Genomic DNA, 19,194 nt, shown 5'->3' with positions numbered 1-19,194 from the left:
AGAAAAACTTGTGGGTTGAGATATGAACACAGTTTAATAATTGAAATAAAGTAAAATAATAATAATAATAACAACAAGAAAAATAATAATAGAAGAATATACAAAGCAAGTGATGCACAATGCAATTGCTCACCACCCGCTGACCAATGCCCAGCCAGTCCCCGAGCAGCGGCCCCCCCCGAGCCAACTCCCCCCAGTTTATGTACTGAGCGTGACGTCCCATGGTATGGAATGTCCCTTTGGACAGTTTGGGTCAGCTGTCCTGGCTCTGCCCCCTCCCAGCTTCTCGCTGGCAGGGCATGGGAAGCTGGAAAGTCCTTGACTAGCGTAAGCACTGCTCAGCAACAGCTAAAACATCGGTGTGTTATCAACATTGTTCTCATCCTAAATCCAAACCACAGCACTGTACCAGCTACTGGGAAGAAAATTAACTTTACCCCAGCTGAAACCAGGACACTTATGGAGATTAATTTCTATAATAGGCTGGTAATTGCTCTCATTCATTAATCCAAAATATTTTTCCTGTTGTTTTAAAACGAATATGAAGAGGCATGTAAATTATAGTACATTATGATTTTTAAAAATCAAGGAAAAATCAGAAATGTAAAAATTCAACTCCCTCACATTTTCAAAGGTAATATAAATCTGTTTTGCAGTAGTCATATCACCATGCTAATTGCACACCAATAAACTGGAGTCACATTCAATCAAGTAACTAAAACCTAATCACTTTACAGAACTAGTTATTTTTCTCTCAATCTCTGTATTATTTTCTAATGCTAACATATGAGACAATGCTAAAACTGAGGGAAACAGACCTGTGATGTTACTTCATTACAAAAATAGTGTAATACAAGTGTGTGTGTGGATACAAAATGCATACACGGGTTAATTTTGTCCAAAAGATGCTATTATACAACACAAGTTTTATAAATGATGTGCATCATAAATGCCTATAACATACCTACCTATATTTTATCTATTCCTTCCTTCATGGGTTTCCAGTAAGAACAGAATGTCCCATGTTTAGTGTCATGGAAGGGCATGAAAAAACAAATTTACAATCCATTAGACTGAAACAAGACACCAGGCGGGGGCAGGGAGAGAGCGAGCAACTATCCAAAGAAAAGGATTAGGGCATCAAAACGATGACTGAAGCTGCGTAGATGGTATTGGTTGGAGATTTCACATCATTTAAACACACCAGCATGTCCTCCTACATTAAACTCAGCTGAGCCAATTAGATGGGCAGCTCTAGTGTTTGACATCACAGCAGGAGCAGATGATAATGAGTTTACTAGCGCCAGTGAGGTGGCAGAGCATGTAACACTGCAAAAGACTAACATGAATGATATATCCAGTTTTCTCAAAAAATTCTGAAGTCCACTATGCCCTCCCCTCATGATGAAGGAGGCAACAAACCCCCCAAAAGCTAAAATTGTCTCTACTGGGAGCAGAAATAGGACAACATAGAGCACTTCACAAAAACTTCCTGGCTTGTACTCAGTAAGCAATTTCCTGCCGGAAAGATGTCTGTGACGTGAGTGCAGGGTATAATTCCTGAGTCAACCTCCTACTTCCTTATTTTACCAGTTTATAAGAAATCCTTCTGGTTTAACAAAGCTTTAGGTTATGTTATTGCTCATGCAGTAATACTGCAGAGGAAAGGTTACAGTATTTACTCTGAATGCATAATTGTCCCTCACTCTTACTACAACTTACTTTGTAGTAAGAATCGTGATGCACAGAAAACTTGCACGGATGTTTCCTTCTAACTTCTACACTCTTCACACAAAATGTTTCTGTCTCTATTTGTCTTGCAGAAGAGCCTTTCAGGTAAATCAACAGAATACTTTTAATGTGAATAGCTACTGACTCGAAGCAGGAAAAATATATATTTGTGCTTAACATTTGTGCCTATCCCTGCTTACTTAAGCATTTCCAAGGCATTTCTAAAACCCTGTTTGACTTTTATAAATTTTTATTAAAACCTAATTCTAATTAAATGTTCTATGCATGTTAACTGTGTAAAATATAAACAGAACTACAATTAAAAAAGATTATGAGAGCTACATATAATCAAGTATTGTTACTCAGAATAATCTAATCCATTGCCAAGGACAGTCTGGCAGATACAGATCTTTCTGATGGCACAAGCAGGCCTGCTGTAACCCTACTGTCTTTCATTTCTTTCTAATGGCACAGCATTAATGCTATGTTTCACTTGCTCAGAGTAGCAACAATGACACGTAATACAGAAACAGAAAAGTGACTAGCGGGATAAGTAGCTTTATTCTAGATTTCTGTCCACTACAGGGCGAATAAGGATATTTGCACATTACAATGAGCCAATTATTGGCACAAAATGAACTGTAAAGAAAAATCTCCATCTAGTTTCCTTGGAAGACCAAATAAGAACCACACGGAAGAGAGGTGAGGATTATGATCAGCAGGGAACTACTCGTAAATAGAATAGAATAAATCCTTTTTGCAATAATGCACTTAAAAGCTACAGATTTAAGCAAGGAACATAGAAAGTCACAGGAACATTTGATGACTTGGTAGTGTGGCAATAATCTATCAATTACAAGAGAATTGCCACATCAATGTCAATTGTGAAGCATGAACAATTTTTCTCCTGTAGCTTAAAGTATTCTGAAAGCAATTTGATTTTAAATGCATTAATTTTTTTTAATTTTACAAATAATTCAGACAATTTTGACCCCAGCCGTCCTATTTCTCCATGCAAATTATCTTACCGTTTTCATGTAGTTAGATAGCAGTAGCTAGTTCATGAAAACATGTAATCTTCACTCAAATAAATTCCCAGTGTCTCCATAACCAAAGCATATCCTTTCTCAATCCAGTCCACTTGCTTCTGAAAACAGCGGTGAGTATTCCGAACATTCAATTTTGGGCAGCTCATCACAGAAGCTGTCAAAAGCCTGCCTTCGCCACCCAGTCCATGGAGCTGTTTCCAAAGCCCCATTGCCCAAAGACTGGTTAAGTTCTAACCCATGAACTGTCCTCTCTACATTGCCTTTCAGTCTGAGAAACAAGAGTCATCCTGACATCAGAGAACATTTAAAATAATATAAAGACTTGATTCATTCAATACAGAAGACTCAGGCTTCACCTACACACGGAGCAGTTGTTTCCAAACCACTGAACAAAATTCCTATGCGCTAGTCTAGTGTCACTGGCAAAGAACCCAATCAGTGAGGATACTAAGAGATTCTCCAGATATCCGGAATAAGGTTAGGTATTTCTAATTGTGCCGTTCTTTTGGTTTGGGATTGTTTTTTCAATTAAAAATATATTAAATTTGGTACTAAATTAATATTCCTAGCCAGTATACAGTTCTACATCCTTTTGGAACTTTGGCACAATTCACTCGGGAAGGTATCTTAAGTGTTATGGTGTAATTTTACTTGTACCATTTTAGACGGCATTTTTAACCAGTAACCCAGACCAACGGGCACTTAGATGACATTTGGGTGTCACTGCAATACAAGTATGACACCTTTCAAAAGAAAAGCTTGTACTATTTAACATGGGACCAAGAACAAAGGAGTATCTCATCTTTCTTCAGAGTAGTGCATCATTATGCATATAAATGTAAGCATTTATTTTCATGCATTTTATATAATAATTGTACAGCAGTAATTAATGAGTTATTTCCTTGTCTGTCTCTCCATTAGTTCAATAGCATTATTATTGAAGATCATTCATCCCTCTCCCTAATTTTTCAGATTAAACAGATAATACAAATGAGTAATAGTGACAGCCTGGTATAAGAATATCACTCACGGGTCAACATCATCTAACCAAATCTGTGCAACTTCTGTTTTTTAAACACCCATGTATTTGTAAACACAATGATACAAAAAATACCTCAAAAAGCCTGGACGGGTCATATAATGAAAGAGGCTTATGGTAGGTCAATGAAAAAATAAAGGAAGTTTTCAGCAACCTTTGAAGATATTTAACTTAAAATCCCTGACCGCGAATAGCTGTGAAATGTGTAGAACACAGTAAATAATGTGTTCAGTGAAAAATGCAATTTTAGATTAACCAACACTGTTCACACATTTTTTTCAAACCTGGTAGTTTTGGACTAGAAAGTTCTACACCTTTGATTTGTTTAATGGCTTAAATTTTAAATGGAAGTAAATAAAAAAGTTATACAAATCAATCAGTAAGGTGGAAATTTCAGCATAACACAGTGAGGGTAATTAGATCAAATAAAATGTTTTCTTCAACCCACGTACTCAAAATATGACTCACTTCCCTTAAGAAAAGAGCAGGTATGAAGTCTGAACAACTCTGAGAACTAGACTCTTATGACTGAAGTGAAAAAGCTTCATTTTTTTTTCTTCTCCTTTTAATTGCAAAAGATAAAAAGTAACAAATCAATTTATAGTCCCAGCAGTAAGATTATCAAGGTTGTTGGGGGGGTGGTGTTGTTCATTTGTTTGGGGGTGTTTTGGGTGTTTGAGTTTGTTTGTTTTGTTGTTTTTTTTTTTTAACTTCTGCTCTTCTGTCACTTAATCTTCTATAATATCTGAAGATCAAAGGAATTTTAAAAAGCCAGAAGGGACAGTATGTGCAGTAAGAAATCCATTATTTCTGGTAATAAAATCTTTCTTTTAAAAAGCTGTTTAAAATTAAAAGTAAATTAATATATTGCAATTAAACTGAAACAGACAGATGTCCAACAGCATGACAAGTTTGAATCCCTACCAGTCTCTTTCACAACCTCTCCTCCAAAAATTTGTTCACAACAACAATTAACCAGAAAATTAAGTCCCACTGAGAGACAAAGTCCCCAGATGAATCAAGGGCATACAATACAGCTTCTTCTTAAAGTGGTATTCAACTATTTATTTAAAGACCGCATTTTAAATATTTTAGCATGTCTAACTGTATTAATTGCATATATCATAAGCTGTTATTTTTAAAAATAGTAAGAGAGGTCTGATATTAGTGTTTACTTATTTTTGATACACTCTCTAAAAAAAACACTGAAAGAATGACAAATAAAGAAGTACTTACTTGATATATGCTGTCAAGGTTCGGGAGGGACATGTGGCCTTTCATGACTATTATGTGATTACAGTCAACACAGAACTGCTATACAAGATAATACAATTTTGATATGAACCACTGCCAAAGCGTTCACTCAATACAATCTGGTCATTTTGCCGTAAGAGTGAACTGTAAGAGCCAGTCTGCTGTCAACTATCTTCAGTGTACTTTCTTCTGAATTTTATACGAGCACAAGGCACATAAAGAGCATTTATGGCTCAGCAGTCATATAAAGTTAAATAATTGGCGTTAGGAATTTTTATTTATAACTAATACTTTGTAGGCCTCCATTTTTGTGTGTATTCTACATAGCCATAGTAGTTAAGAGTGAAAAGAATAGTTTATACAAAAAGCTACGGATCCTTTTTAAAAGTAATTTATTGTGAAATAAAAGTATCACTCAAATACAAAAAGCAAGGCTTACACTAAACAGGGAAGCCTGTTCTCCTCTCTGACTCAGTTGAGAATAAATATGCAGATAAAGAACATTGCTAGCTGACTTCAGCCAGGTCACTGCTATGGAGATCCTCTGTTTCCTTTCCCTTATCAAGGGGCCTTGTCATTGCCAACACAGGCATCTTCTTCAAATCCATAGAAAGCGAGCACACGATCTTTCTGACATAGCATTACAACAAACTCCTGTGTCCTCCCACCAACCACCTCTTTAGGAATTTAATATCTGAAAGAAACATCCAAACATCGTAAAATCACAGGATCATAGGGCAATTCAGGCTGGAGGGGACCTCAGAAGTTCTCTGGGCCAATGTCCTGCTCAAAGCAGGGGCAGCTATGAACTCAGGTTACTCAGGACTCTATCCAGCTGGGTCTTGAAAACCTCTAAGGATGGAGGTGGCTCAGTCTCTCTAAGCATCCTGGTCCAATCTTTGACTGTCCTGGTGAAAGAGTTCTACCCTATGTGCAGTCTGAACCCCTCTTGTTTCAATTTCTATCTGTTGTCTCTCCTCCTCCCACCATGAAGAGCCTGGCTCCATCTTCTCAATACCCTCTTCATAGGTGCTGGGGGGTTACTGCTTTGTTCCCCCCAAATTGTCTATTCTCCAGGCTGAACAAGCCCAGTTCCCTCAGCTTCTCCTCATGGGCAAGTGCTGCAGCCCCCTGACCAGCCTCACTATGATGACTTTTATATAAAAGCAGGCCCATTTGTTTCTGTGGATTAATATTTAGGTTCTATTTTGCAAATTATGGCTAAATTATGATTACTATGCCCATGAGTTGACTTACATTTTGTCTCTGTTCCTTGAATTTCATTTTGTACTAAATTTGCACAGTACAGTTACGGAATTGATTTCATTCAAGAAAGGTGGAATAAACAGAACAGCCTACTAAGAAACAAAGCCTCAAAATAAAAAAAAAGTAAAAGAGGAAAGCAAATTTCACCTCAAGAGTCTAATTATCTACTATATTTTACCTGCAAAGACCAATTACCTGAATGAAATGGGTATATATTTTGTGTAGCAGAATATCTAATGAAAGAAGAACTTATTTTGTTTTTTAAACCAACCTGAAGTGTCTTTTATACAGACAGTAAATGCAAGATGCAACACCACAAAAAATATAGAGGCTAATCATTTAGGAAAAAAAGGCAACTTAAACTTCCTTTCTGCCAAGCTCCTTCTCATGCCCAGCACATGAAGAGTAAAGGTGACTGTGTAACAGCTAAAATAACAACTGAACATATCGGATGTACTTGACTATGTCTGGTATTTCCACATACTGTAGATACATCAAAGCCATCCAGCCTCTCTGGATTAGCAGATACCTGAAAATGTAGGCAATTAATTTTTTTAAGTCCCTTGAAGCCTGCTATAACAAAATTCCAGCAGAATGAAAGCCCAGCAAAACCTAGATGTTATATTAGCCCTGTTGTTCTCAATATGTCTCCTTAGAAAATCTAGCAAATTCTTACAATATTTCTCTCAAATTCTCCTTGCTGCCCCACTGTATTTCAGTGGGATCAGTACCATTCACAACATCCCAGTGACATTTCTCTATGCATGTAACATGATTAAGAAAATACTTGGTTCTTTACATCGTGTTGTGTTTTCATCATAAACAGTTGGATAGTCTATCTCTCGATAGACTACAGATAAATCTACAACGGCCAAGAACAAACACAGATCTATTCAATGACAAGCATATCTAGCTTATTCCACATTTTTAGTAAAAACAGGACACATTTAATTTCTTCTTCACAAAACAGAACCCCAAGACTAAACATTAAAGAAATTATCTTTTAATTTTGAGAAATAACAACCTTAAACACATCAACACAATGCATCCTGTATCAACAGTCTTCAACCTTTTTGTAAGAACACATTTCCCCCCCACTATTTGCCAATACTTTCTCTTCGTGTCATGTCCCTAACTCTGCAATGTCTCAGTAATGCATCTGCCTTACCGGTTGGGAGCTGGTGTGACAGCCATAGAGGTAGAGCCGTGTAACCATACTGAAGTATATCTCTAGCAGGATTGGTAGCTCAGGTTCAGCATCCATACTAATCCAATTGTTGCTTTACTACAAACATACGACATACCTCCGGAACAGAAAATAGTGACAGCTGAGAACAGCAAATCCTCCTTGTGCTTGGTGTTGCACAAGGAGACTGTGTTCAGTGCTGCATACTCATTGAGATAAAGGCACTTGGAAGATTTTTTTACAGCCCAAACACACAGCAATAAGGACAGTGGAGGAAACCCTAGGCCAAAAGAACAAATTGGTTTGATCCATTTCACACAGCCAGAAGCAGGAGAATTGAGAAAAAAACTGATGCCCTAAACCACCTGTCCAGAGTTTGAATTCTTTATATTCTCCTTCCCCACTCTTGCTTCACAAAAGTAATATCACATGCATTTTTTTAAGGCTGCCCTAGCAAGCAAAGGGAGCAATAGCACTTACAGGCTATTGAGAGAGTTTGTTCTAGTCCAGAAAAATAAGTTTTTTTCAGCTGTGAGTGGAAAGTAGCAGGTTTAAAGGAAAGCAGGGTTTCTCAACTATTCTTTCCAGAAGAGAATTGCTGACCAATAAGCAAAAGGAACGCTAAAGGTTAAATAATTACCTATTTAGGCTGCTCTTTTAAAACGTTTCTAATATTTAGAAACGCCTTCAAGCAAATGACGTGTCCCTGCTGCCTTACTCAAGTAGTTCCATTCTGAGAAATACATTTTAACATGACATTTTCCCAACTAATTTAGCCTATTGATTTTATTTTTAAAGCAAACTGGAATCCTGTAGTGCCAATATTATTGCAGTAAACTTCTAAGTGGTGAAAATTCCAAGTCCACTTGTTATGTTACTAACACTTCATGGTATTATAAATGATTTTTCTAAGTCCACATAAATAATGCTTCGTGCCTTTACAAATTATTATTTTTAAAATTCATCATCCTTCACTTAAGAATATGACAACATAGGAACACACACACAGAGGGCAATATTTACGTGAAGGAGATAGATGTAATTGAATTAATGGACAGACCATGGAAGGAATGAAAGTGTGAAGAGAGATACTAAAGTGGAAGTTGTACTATTTGACTCAGAATAGTTGTTTATTCCTTCACTTGGGTCCCCAACACTACTTCTTTCAGCCCTCCCTCTGAGAGTCCTTTATGTTATTGTAGTACTGGAAGTAAAGATGGCCACAGATTTTGAATTCCCAGGTTGACATACCCTTGAAAGCAAAAATGGACAGGTCAAGTTTACTACTTCTTGAATACCAAATAACGATGAGAAACAAACTATGCGACAAGAAAAAAATGTAACACTGGTATCATTCTTGTTTGTTTCAACCGCTTCACTGTCCAGCTTCATGCCTTTGAGTTACGCTTGCTGTCATCATTTTTCAAATAATTCAATTTCTATCAATAAATGTTTAAAAATGCTTATTTGTACCTGAAATTGTAAGAACTTAAGCAATTATGATAGTCACTGCAAGCATAATGACAAAGAGGTCTAACTACAGCAGGGTTTTGTTACATTTTTCACCTGCTTACACATATTTGGCAAGCACTAATTTTAAGAAAATAAGAGCCTGTTCAAGCCTAAGGCAGCCCTCAACATATCACTCACACCACAGTAAGAGCATTAATCCTCATCCTTTTTATCCCAAAACAGAGGATTCAGAGGCAACTATTTATTTACCTGAATGACACGTGCTGCAAATCAGCATGAGACTGCTACTACCAAATAGTAATTCTACCCTTAAGTAAAATTTTAAGTTTGCTGACGAATCGGTTATGTGAATTTGGGATTGTACTCAGATCACAAAAGTCCCATTTTAAAATGCTTGAAGTCACTTAACATCATAGAAGGGAAAATATGGTGTACTTCCTACGATGCTGTCCTTCCTGTAACATTCAGAATTTAAACTCATAGCTAAGGAAACATCACTGATTTTAGAGAACTACTGAAGCGTGTAGGATCCATGCTTAACTACATAGCAAAAATTACATCTCAAAAGCAAGTTAGTCTTAATTCACTCCAAAACATTCCATTGCAGAAAAAAAATTGTTAAAATAGTACGTCAACAAAATGAATTACTTTCTGCAGCTTTTAAAATATTTTGTTGAAAAAAAAGAAGTAATGGACATAGCTCATTGAAATAAATTACTTCATATTTCAACTGCAGATTCAGGTACATTGTTCATAGCGTAAATATACATGAATATAACTGGATAATCACATTGCTTGGTGTCACTGATTCAGCTATGTCCTTACATGGTGGGCAGTCAGCACATGGGACAAATTACTACAGTATCACTGAGTTTAGTTCTACTGCTTCAAGATTTACCATCTGTTCGAAATGCCTGTAAAAAGGTGTTTATTAGCAATGCCTTACATAGCCTGTATTAACTTCAGAGTTTGTTGAGATATAGCGCAAAGGTTTTTACCAATTAAGAATTGCTGATGAATCAAACATCTATTGACACTTTCATTTCACTAATAGTCACACAAGTATTGTTTTATAAACAGACAGTAATATTTAGAACAAGCTTTGAAATTCCATAACTGAATCATTAGCAAAAGCATTTAGAAAATAAAAGGCTGTTGCTGCAAAAAATTTAATTGTTCCTGGATGGATACTTAGTTTTGCAAGTAAAAGTAAAATTCATTGTTCACCTTCAATGATAACTGAAGAAAAAAACCTGCATAAATTCATGACCAATTCTTACAAAAAGTAAAATATTTTTGAGGTCAAAACCATAATGTTCTTATGACTAACAGTACAATTTCAAAGAATAAAATGGGGAAGCACAGACTGTTTTTTTTTTTTTAATTTCCTATAAAATTTGCCTGATATAATTAGATCTGGTTAAGAAAGAGAGTTTATCATTCCTGCATTATTGCATTGTTTCATTGGGTTTTTTAATTTGATTCTGGATTCAGTTCAAATGAAACAATGGTTTTCCAGAATTGTCAATGACTCTATATCACATTTTTATCTTTCACAACTATTAAGATCTTACAGGTGAAGCTAAAGGTTCTTAGCAGACTAGCAGGAAGGTCCAAGAAAATTTCATCTTTCAGTTTTCCCTGTCACAGACAGGGCTGCTGGATAACAATAATTCCTACAATACAATTCGTTTGAATTTGGCACAGATCTTTGCTACTTTGAATAGAACAATTCTATACACTGGTATTTTCTTTTTTTGTAGAAAGCTTTGTTTTACTGGATTATCTAGCTATCACCAGCCCTAGCTCTGATGACAACATTAACAAGGTGTTAAAATTTGTATTTTTTTTATTAAATATAATGGTACTCATACAGCAAAGCTTCATTAGTTTCAAAGAAGGTGTGTGACAAAATCTACATCCATAGTCAGAGCATAATAGCATCTACCAATTTTGGGACCTATAGGCTTAGCAATTCCAGTACTTCCTGTTTAGGTTTATCTCTAGTGTTCTGAACAGACCAGAAGTTTAACAACTGACACTATTTTCCTGGCAAATTCAGTTATAACCTGTTTTAATTAAACGTTTTTTTTAACTAAGTAGTCATTTAGTATTATACTTCAGCATAATAAAATGCCAGATCCTGTCCCTGTGCTCATGTGTATGTTTGCAGATCCACAGTAATATCCTGCCCTAATTTTCCAAAGATCATCTTACATATAAAAAAACTATTCAAAACAGTTCCAATTTATTTCACATCAATATTTTCCGTAAGTAGTCTAAAAGCCCAAGTGAATATCATCAAACTATAATTAGTTGGTTACTTTACTTGCTTCTTCCTGGCTTTGAGTAATTTAGCATATTTAGGTGCAATAAAGTTTATCTCAATGTTCTCATTCATTACTGTTTTTGTCTGCCAGAAGCAACTTACATTCACTGTCCATGCATTAAAGTCTAATTTTCTTCCTAAGCACTTCTGCAATGACAGACCACTCAGCAGCCACTAAAAGCTCTATTAGAACAGTCTGAATTCTTGAACCTTTAGTCTTCTTTCGAGACATTAATGTTGCTTACTTTTATTTAACTGCTGTCAAAATGACTAAGAAAGGCAATCAAACTTAATTAGCAAAAACTTCAAGAACAAACAAAAAAAAAACCCTCAAACCCCTCATCTCTGAACTTCAGGGACTAACCAACAGAGGTCACTGTCAGAGTGATTTTTTTTTGGTGCATTCTTAATGTAAAGCCTGAGCATTTATCACTCTAACTTTACTGGATGACAAGCAGCATCCCTTAGGTCAAAACCAGCATCTCTGGAATCGATTCTGCTATTGCCAATCTTTTATTCTACCTTAGGTTATGATCATCATGAAGAGATTTTTTTTTTTTTTTACCTTTAAAGGCTACAGTCTTAACTGATTAAGCTACATTAATAAATGTAAACCTCAAAAATAGAAGTTTAAAAAATCAGCAGGTGATTTGTTATAAACAACTGCAATACTCCATGGCTTCACTTACAATTCAGCCATTTTGATCATGCATCATTTTCACAGTGAAATATATTTAACACCGATGAATTCTGGGTATCATAAACTGACAGCATGTTTTAAGTCTGGCTGACAGTGAGTTAAAAACGATAGTGTTCAGAGTCACAATTTGAAAAATAATTTCCGTATTTTTAATGTTGTACCAAAAAGGTTGTTTCTGTTATTAATGCCACTGCTTATCAATAAAAACAAACAAACAAGGCGGCTAGACAGCTTCACAGTTTGAGGCAGAGAAATGGGATTTTGCGTTCAGCCCCTAGGTGTAAGTGAACTGACAACTACTGGATTTGCTGTGGTGCAGCTGAGAATACACGCTCCTCTGAACTGCTAAAACAACTAAGATGATTTGGGAGAGTTTGTGGATGCAGCTTGTAGTTTAGTGAACATTCAGACATCCTTCTTGGCTGGTTTTATTGTCTCCTTATCTTTTACAGTGATTTTGGCACAGCCAAAATGTACTCGGAGACTGGGACTCCATCTGCAAGGGAAGTCCGATTTGCAACTGCTTCTGAGATAGAGGGTACCTGTCTGTGTGGAGCCAGGAAGAAACACGTCTGACCTTTTAAAAAAAAGGCTATCTGTAAATCTATCAAGAGCATAAAAGCAGCTTAAGACTTAATGGGCCCAACTCGCTGTGGTAAAATTATCCAGTTTAACCTTGCTGCGACACTTGCACTCAAATGCAAGCGTATCAGCCTAATAATGGTGACACAGCGAAGAGTTAGGCTCTTCACTTTCAAGGTGAAAACGGCATTCATCATCTCATTGTTCTGAAAGTTACCTCCTATTTCTCTGCTTCACATCTGTATCAGTAACACAATGGATCACCAAAGCCCCCCCCACCCCCATGCTGTTTAAGATGCTCACAGTGCTTTTAGGGAGTAACACAAAAGGCTGTTGCTGCAAAAAAGAATGGGAATAATCTGCTCTGCCTGGCCGTGGTGGATAGGACAAAAACTAATGGGCTAAAACTGCAGCAGAAAGTTCAGGTTAAGCATCATGAAAAACAGTGAGTATGGTGAAGTGTGTAATAGATTGCCCAGGGAAGCTGTTGCATCTCTGTCACTATAGATCTTCAAGATTAGGACAGAAAACTATTTATCAGGAATGACACAGGTATAATGGGTCCTGCCTTGGGCAGGAGGATGGACTGGAGACATCCTGAAGTTCCTTTCAGATCTATTTTTGCACAACATTGCTGATGAAACGGAGTTGCTGTTATTAAAATGCAGACAGCCATCCTTTCCAAATAGCCTTCCAAAATCCTACAGCATTTTGTGAAGGCTGCTTGCTATCACAGAAACAGAACATTGTCAAATTGATTCAGCTGATCTCACCTTGTTTCTAGCCAAACCATTCCTAAGCCTGAAAGTCAAATCCTTGAAGTGATTTCCAGCCTCATAACCAGCGTGTGATAGCTGAGTGTTGTATGGCTGACCCTGCAGGTTGGTGCAAGTCTAAGTAAAGTTACATTTCTTCTTTTGGGTGGATTTTATTACATTTTTTTAAAGACAGATTCCTCCAATGGATTTCCCTAAATTAGATAATAAGTAAGCCCATACTGCACCTACGCAACACTGTTTGAAGAGAGGGACGGAAGGCATAACCTATTTCTAAAGGAGTTGCAGTTTCTTCATGTTTTTGGGGTTTGGGGTTTTCTTTTTTCTGTGATACCCTGCAAAAGGCTCCAGGCTGCTGTGGTGAGTCTAGTTATTTTAAAGATCAGTTGTATCTCAACACCTGTGTGTGAAAATCCCGTTCACGTCAGGACTTGAAAAACTGAAGTTTGGAAAACTACTCGTATTACTTCTTGCACTTAACCATTTGTGATGGTATTTTCAAGCTTTCCTTCAAAACTAGGGCTCTAAAAATTTTGCATGAAAAAGAGAAAGTGAATACGTTCGTACCATGATAATTTTAAGAACCATGATTTTAGATATACTCCAATTACTGCACAATTCACAATAAATTCATAACATAGACACCAAAGACCATTCATTGCAATCTTGTGAAAGTCTTCATGCTCCAGTTATGAAATAGGCTGATCACATTTGACAGCCAGCATTTTCACAGGCGCATTTAGTCCTGTTAGTCTCTCGTTAGTCCTCCCTGGAAACACAGACCTGTTGAGAGGGTAACTGCACAGACGATTTCTTTTTCTCCTGTCATCACCCTTGATTTTAAACATTAGACAGAGGTGAGGAAAAAAATGCAGATTATAGTCATTTTCTCTTGTGACCACTCCATGAATAGGGGTTTGATGCGCACCATAATGTGTGTACTACTAGAAAGGGTTGACAAGACAGTTAATAAAAGACTTGCCTTAGCCACGGAGAGGAAAAAAGACACAGGTATTAGGAACAGCATTAAAGTTTCCAGAAGAGAAAACAAAAATATTGTTTATAGTTTAGAGTAGGTCTATGGCACAACTAACATTCAAACTAAAAAAATGAGAACGTGAGAATGGGTATAGGAAACAAACCAAAGCACTGAGGGCAGATAAGAATTATTGACCAATACCAAATGTGTCTTAATACCTTAGTTCTGCTTTTGTACGTAGTAACAAAGTAGTTATTAGGTGAAAGATTATTTGCTCTGGTGAAGAATATGAAATGCATAAACTACCCGTGCACCAGGGCAATCAACAGGAGCAAGGTGATCTGTACATTGCTCAAAGCATCCCTGAAAATACACAGCTCAGAGCTGGAAAACCTGCCCGCTTCCAGGCTCCTCTTGCTGAACTCCAAGCTTTTACAGTGAGTGGTACAAACAGCCCTTCCTGGCTCCTTTAAGCCAGGGCTGTACAGCAGACCTGTGCTTTCCTGCATGGAAAGAACAGTACAGTCTCATTATCTGCTGGTGTCTGCTACTAGTATTGCACATCTTGCCATCATTATAATCCCAGAGACCACAGTGCTAGCCTATCTACAGATATCCCAGACCTCAACACTCACTTTGTTTTATAAAGCATAGTGCAGACAATTTGGAGACAAAAACTCAGTGAGGTTTATAGTCTCCAATGCATGACCCCAGCACGCTCGTTTTGACATTACATACTTTCTGGCTTGACACTACTGCACCTCCTTTCTGAAGCTCTCCTTGCCTTGGCCATAAACATAAGGACTACCTACCCTTACTTCCACAAGTTAAGCATGGTTCCAAAAGGACTACACCCTCACTAGCAAGATATAGAAATAAATATGGAATAAATAGGTATAAATTAGTAAACAAAAGTATGAAATAAATGTGCATTTCACCTACTGTGATCTGCCACCGCTTTCAATGATAAAACCTGCAAATTTTCCTGAGCCTGTCACTGATGGAAGACAAGCACTTAAAAAGGAAGAAATTAAGAAAAGTAGAAAGATTAAACTGTCCACATAACATCTAGCTATGTTGCTATACAGGCATTCCCTAAGAACATCAAGCTGGTGGTTAACTTGAGAGTTTTCTTTTTGTTGTTAGTTCAATTTTGTTTCTACGGGACTTATGTCCATGTGAAAACTGAAAGGATATACAGCAGCTGGGTTGGGGGTTTTTGTTTGGTTTGGGGTTTGGTTTTTGTTTTGGTTTTTGGAGGGGTTCTTTTGTTGTTTGGTTTTGTGGGGTTTTTTTGAAGTCAAATACACACTGATATTATTTAAAAAAATGTCTACTTTTATAAGCTAACACTAATAGTGATGGAATAGCCAACAATCTGCCGGTAAACTATTGCAGCGGCTGTAGTTCCAGAGGAAGAAACCACGTACATTTAGTCTTAATAGAGCTTGTTCAAGGAGATTTAAGTAGATATCTAAGCACAGGTCAGAAACTGCCCTGATACATCCTTGAATCTGGACCTATTTAAAAAAAAAAATCATGAAAAAATCTTTCAAAAGACTATAAATTTTAATTTCTTTTTTCTACAATAGTTGGACGAAATACTGACAATATTAATAGGGTGATGGGAATGGAACTGTTGGAGCTCACACTACAATACTGTTAAATGTACAGCTACTGAATATCGTTAATGTTGTAGCTGTATCTATTTCCAGTTTTCTCCTATTAAATACATTACACAAATTGAATTTTCTATAAAGACCTATAATAAAATTAATGGTATTATGAAGCCAAATAAAATTACATTATATTAAAGCATAAATTTAAAACAGAAATAAGAAGTTACTCCAACAATTTTAAAAGGCAAGAGTCTTAAAAAAAACGCACATAGAGGTTTTTCCAAACAGGTAGGGAATCCAGGCCCTTCAAGGGAATTAAGGGTTCAATCAGTATTGTAATATTACATCTGGATTGCAGATCATCAGGCCAAATGTACAATATTACCTGGAAATGAACTATTAATGTCAGCGAATAGACACCAAGTATTTTTCCTCCTAGACCCAATAATACTTCTTATAATATAAATAATTGAAATAAATAAATGAAGAAACTAAAACTACTGTCTAATGTAACTTTTATCACAAAAGCCAGTCTGTCTGTGCAAGTTCAGTATTTCAAAGGATGATTTTCTACAAGAAGAGTAAATAACTAATTAATTAAAAATATGTCAATTGTCCCAATGTAAATCCGAAGAAAATAATCAGGCTAGCAAATCCCCAGTCAGCAAAGAGTTTGTAAAAGTATCAGTGGAAACAGCACATGTGATTAACATCCCTGTAAGGATCCCAAGGGGATGCAAGTAAAAGAAGCAAATATGTGTTGGAACATTCATAGTCATAGAAAAATGAAAAGGGCATCTTTCCACTAGGAAACAATCTTCATTCCTAAATAACTGTACCTGAAGATTTCACAGATAGGTTTAGTTTAGCAAGGGTTTCATCTAAGTTTACATTACTGTTTTCCACAAACGTTTGGAAGAATGGATTGCACACATATATGAAAGTTACCATTATAAGAAAAAAGCGTACTCAAACATGTTACAGATAACTGTTTATCATTCAAAGTCTCATTCCACACTTTTTGTTTGTTTTAACATATAGTTGCTTCTTGATGAATGCATTAAAAAAAATAATTTGGAAACACATACTTTTTCCTTTGCTTCAAAAACTCGTAACTGAGTTAAGGACACCTTACCCTGAGCATCTTTCTATGAAGTGTACCTGCTCTGATTACAATTAGTACCTCCCAGTTAGAGGCTGTCTACTTATCTCTGAATGGACATTGATTATGCCTCCATTAGCAAGTAACTCGGTGCCATAGGAACTGATAAGCAGACCAACTGTTTCATGCTGAGGTTGCTGTATCCATACGTATATGCTATTTGAGTCTTTTACCTCTGACTAAGTTTAGCTGAGTCCCCTCCACTGAACATCCCCAGTGCACACGTGGTTGAGGAAGAAGTGTGTTCTGTGCAACCAAGAACCATGGGGCATCATGAGTGACAAACCAATCTCGATATTAAACTGGGGTTCAATATATAAAGAAAACATTTGTGAATCCCTGTTTTGAGGGTATGAGTTTATGACAGTATATGCTTTTGGGGAAAATGGCTAATAACAATTCTTGCATAATGCTGTAAAATGCTGTTTGGGCCAAGTACTTTGTCTTACTGCTTACTGAACATGACTGTATTCCACAAGAACAAGGATACTCATCTTCACTAGTTCCTTTCCTTATAAAAGTTTCTTAAGCAATATAATCTTTTTAATAACTGCATCTCTTTAGGATCTTCAGAACAGCTATCAAGCCTTAATATTCTCCCTTTTCTTCAAAAAATCTTTTTAGTGAAACAGGAAATTTAAAAGAAAACTTGCTTGACATGCAAAAGTACTATTTTCTGCTTGAGGAACTCATAATATGACAGAATAAGTGTCAGGAAGAATAGACTTAATACAAGTAAAAACTTCTATATGACATACATCTATCATACAGCAATCTGAGCAAAAATTTTCAAAACTTCCATTAAATTTTCTGTCCAAGTCTTGACAGTTATAAAGTACTAACACAGTAACATAAGATTTGAGCAACTTTAAATATTTGTCACATAGTTTGTCCATAGCCAAGGAGTGGAATAGGAAGAGAGAAAGCAGGGGCTGTTATTACTAAACAAAACTAACTATCTATTATTATTTTAGGCAATTGTAATGGTTCATTTCTATAAAAGCAAATTCAAATGTAATTATATAATTCTTGTGTTTTCATTAAAAAATATGTTGATAGTGGAGGCCTGCTGTATTATGCTGTTTGTAATCACTTCTGCTTCACAACAAACGAGCAGGCACATTCATTGTAAAAGACACCTCATTTCAAGGCCTATGGGCCAATGGTCAAGGCCTGAGTACTCAGACACAGCCTCTAAACATCAGATTACATTATCTCTGCCCCACAAATGCTAATAACTTCATAATGCAGTCCATAAGCTCAAATGCTGCTGTTGATGTACATTCCTACCTGCAAAGGGAACAGGTGCATCTTTATCCAAAGCAACAAGGGGAGGATCCAAAATTACAGTGTCATTGTTTTCAGTTACGATTCCGTGGTACGATGTCTCAATCCAGGGCTTGTGTTTGTTCACTAGAAAAGAAACAGTATGCCTAATTAATTTGATTGGTGTTTTACATCCATTTAGCTCATTTTATCTATAAAGAGAAATTATTTAATGTACGTCCAATATTAATGTTACTACTCAAAAGCCAGTAACAAGATCCCAAAGTGCTTTATAAACATTCAAGCATTAAAGCAAAATGATATGCATATTGTACCGCAATTCATTGATGAGAAAACCAACACTTACAGACATTCCTCCAATTAGGACACCAAAATAAAAAGCCAATTTTCAAAATATTTATAATGTGTTCCCAACTGTCAGACATAATTAGGGTCAGACGCTTTTGAAGGAATTCCTTTCAGTTGCTAACTCTGATGCAAGAGAAGGGACGTCCAGAGAAATACAACTCTTGTCAAGACACAAAGGCAAGCAGAAGGGCAGGTGAGAACATTGGGCTCTTGGTCGACTTCTCATTTTATATTTTTGGAAAAATATCTAAAATTACTTTTGGGTTCTGTACATTGTAGACAAAAAATAAACTTCTACATTTTAATCACTTTGATAAAAGCCGCCACCTCTTTTCCGTTTAACCAGCTTTAGTTACGCTTAAATGGGATCTGAAGTTTTTCTGAAAAATCTGTCCTTCAAATACAGCTGTTGAA

General features: G+C 36.4%; 1 protein-coding gene across 1 annotated transcript in view; it reads right to left on the bottom strand.

Annotated features, from left to right (window-relative positions):
• The window catches only part of CLSTN2 (calsyntenin 2), a 268,987-nt gene that overhangs the window by 217,671 nt on the left and 32,122 nt on the right, over window positions 1-19,194 (bottom strand). The window contains exon 3 of the mRNA XM_009325105.1: window positions 18,436-18,558. Within this exon, the coding sequence (XP_009323380.1) occupies window positions 18,436-18,558 (123 nt within the window). The remainder of the gene's footprint in view (window positions 1-18,435; window positions 18,559-19,194) is intronic.

Source organism: Pygoscelis adeliae, unplaced genomic scaffold, assembly GCF_000699105.1.
Source record: "Pygoscelis adeliae isolate BGI_AS28 unplaced genomic scaffold, ASM69910v1 Scaffold155, whole genome shotgun sequence".
NCBI lineage: Eukaryota > Metazoa > Chordata > Aves > Sphenisciformes > Spheniscidae > Pygoscelis > Pygoscelis adeliae.
This window is presented reverse-complemented; position numbering and strand designations above follow the sequence as displayed.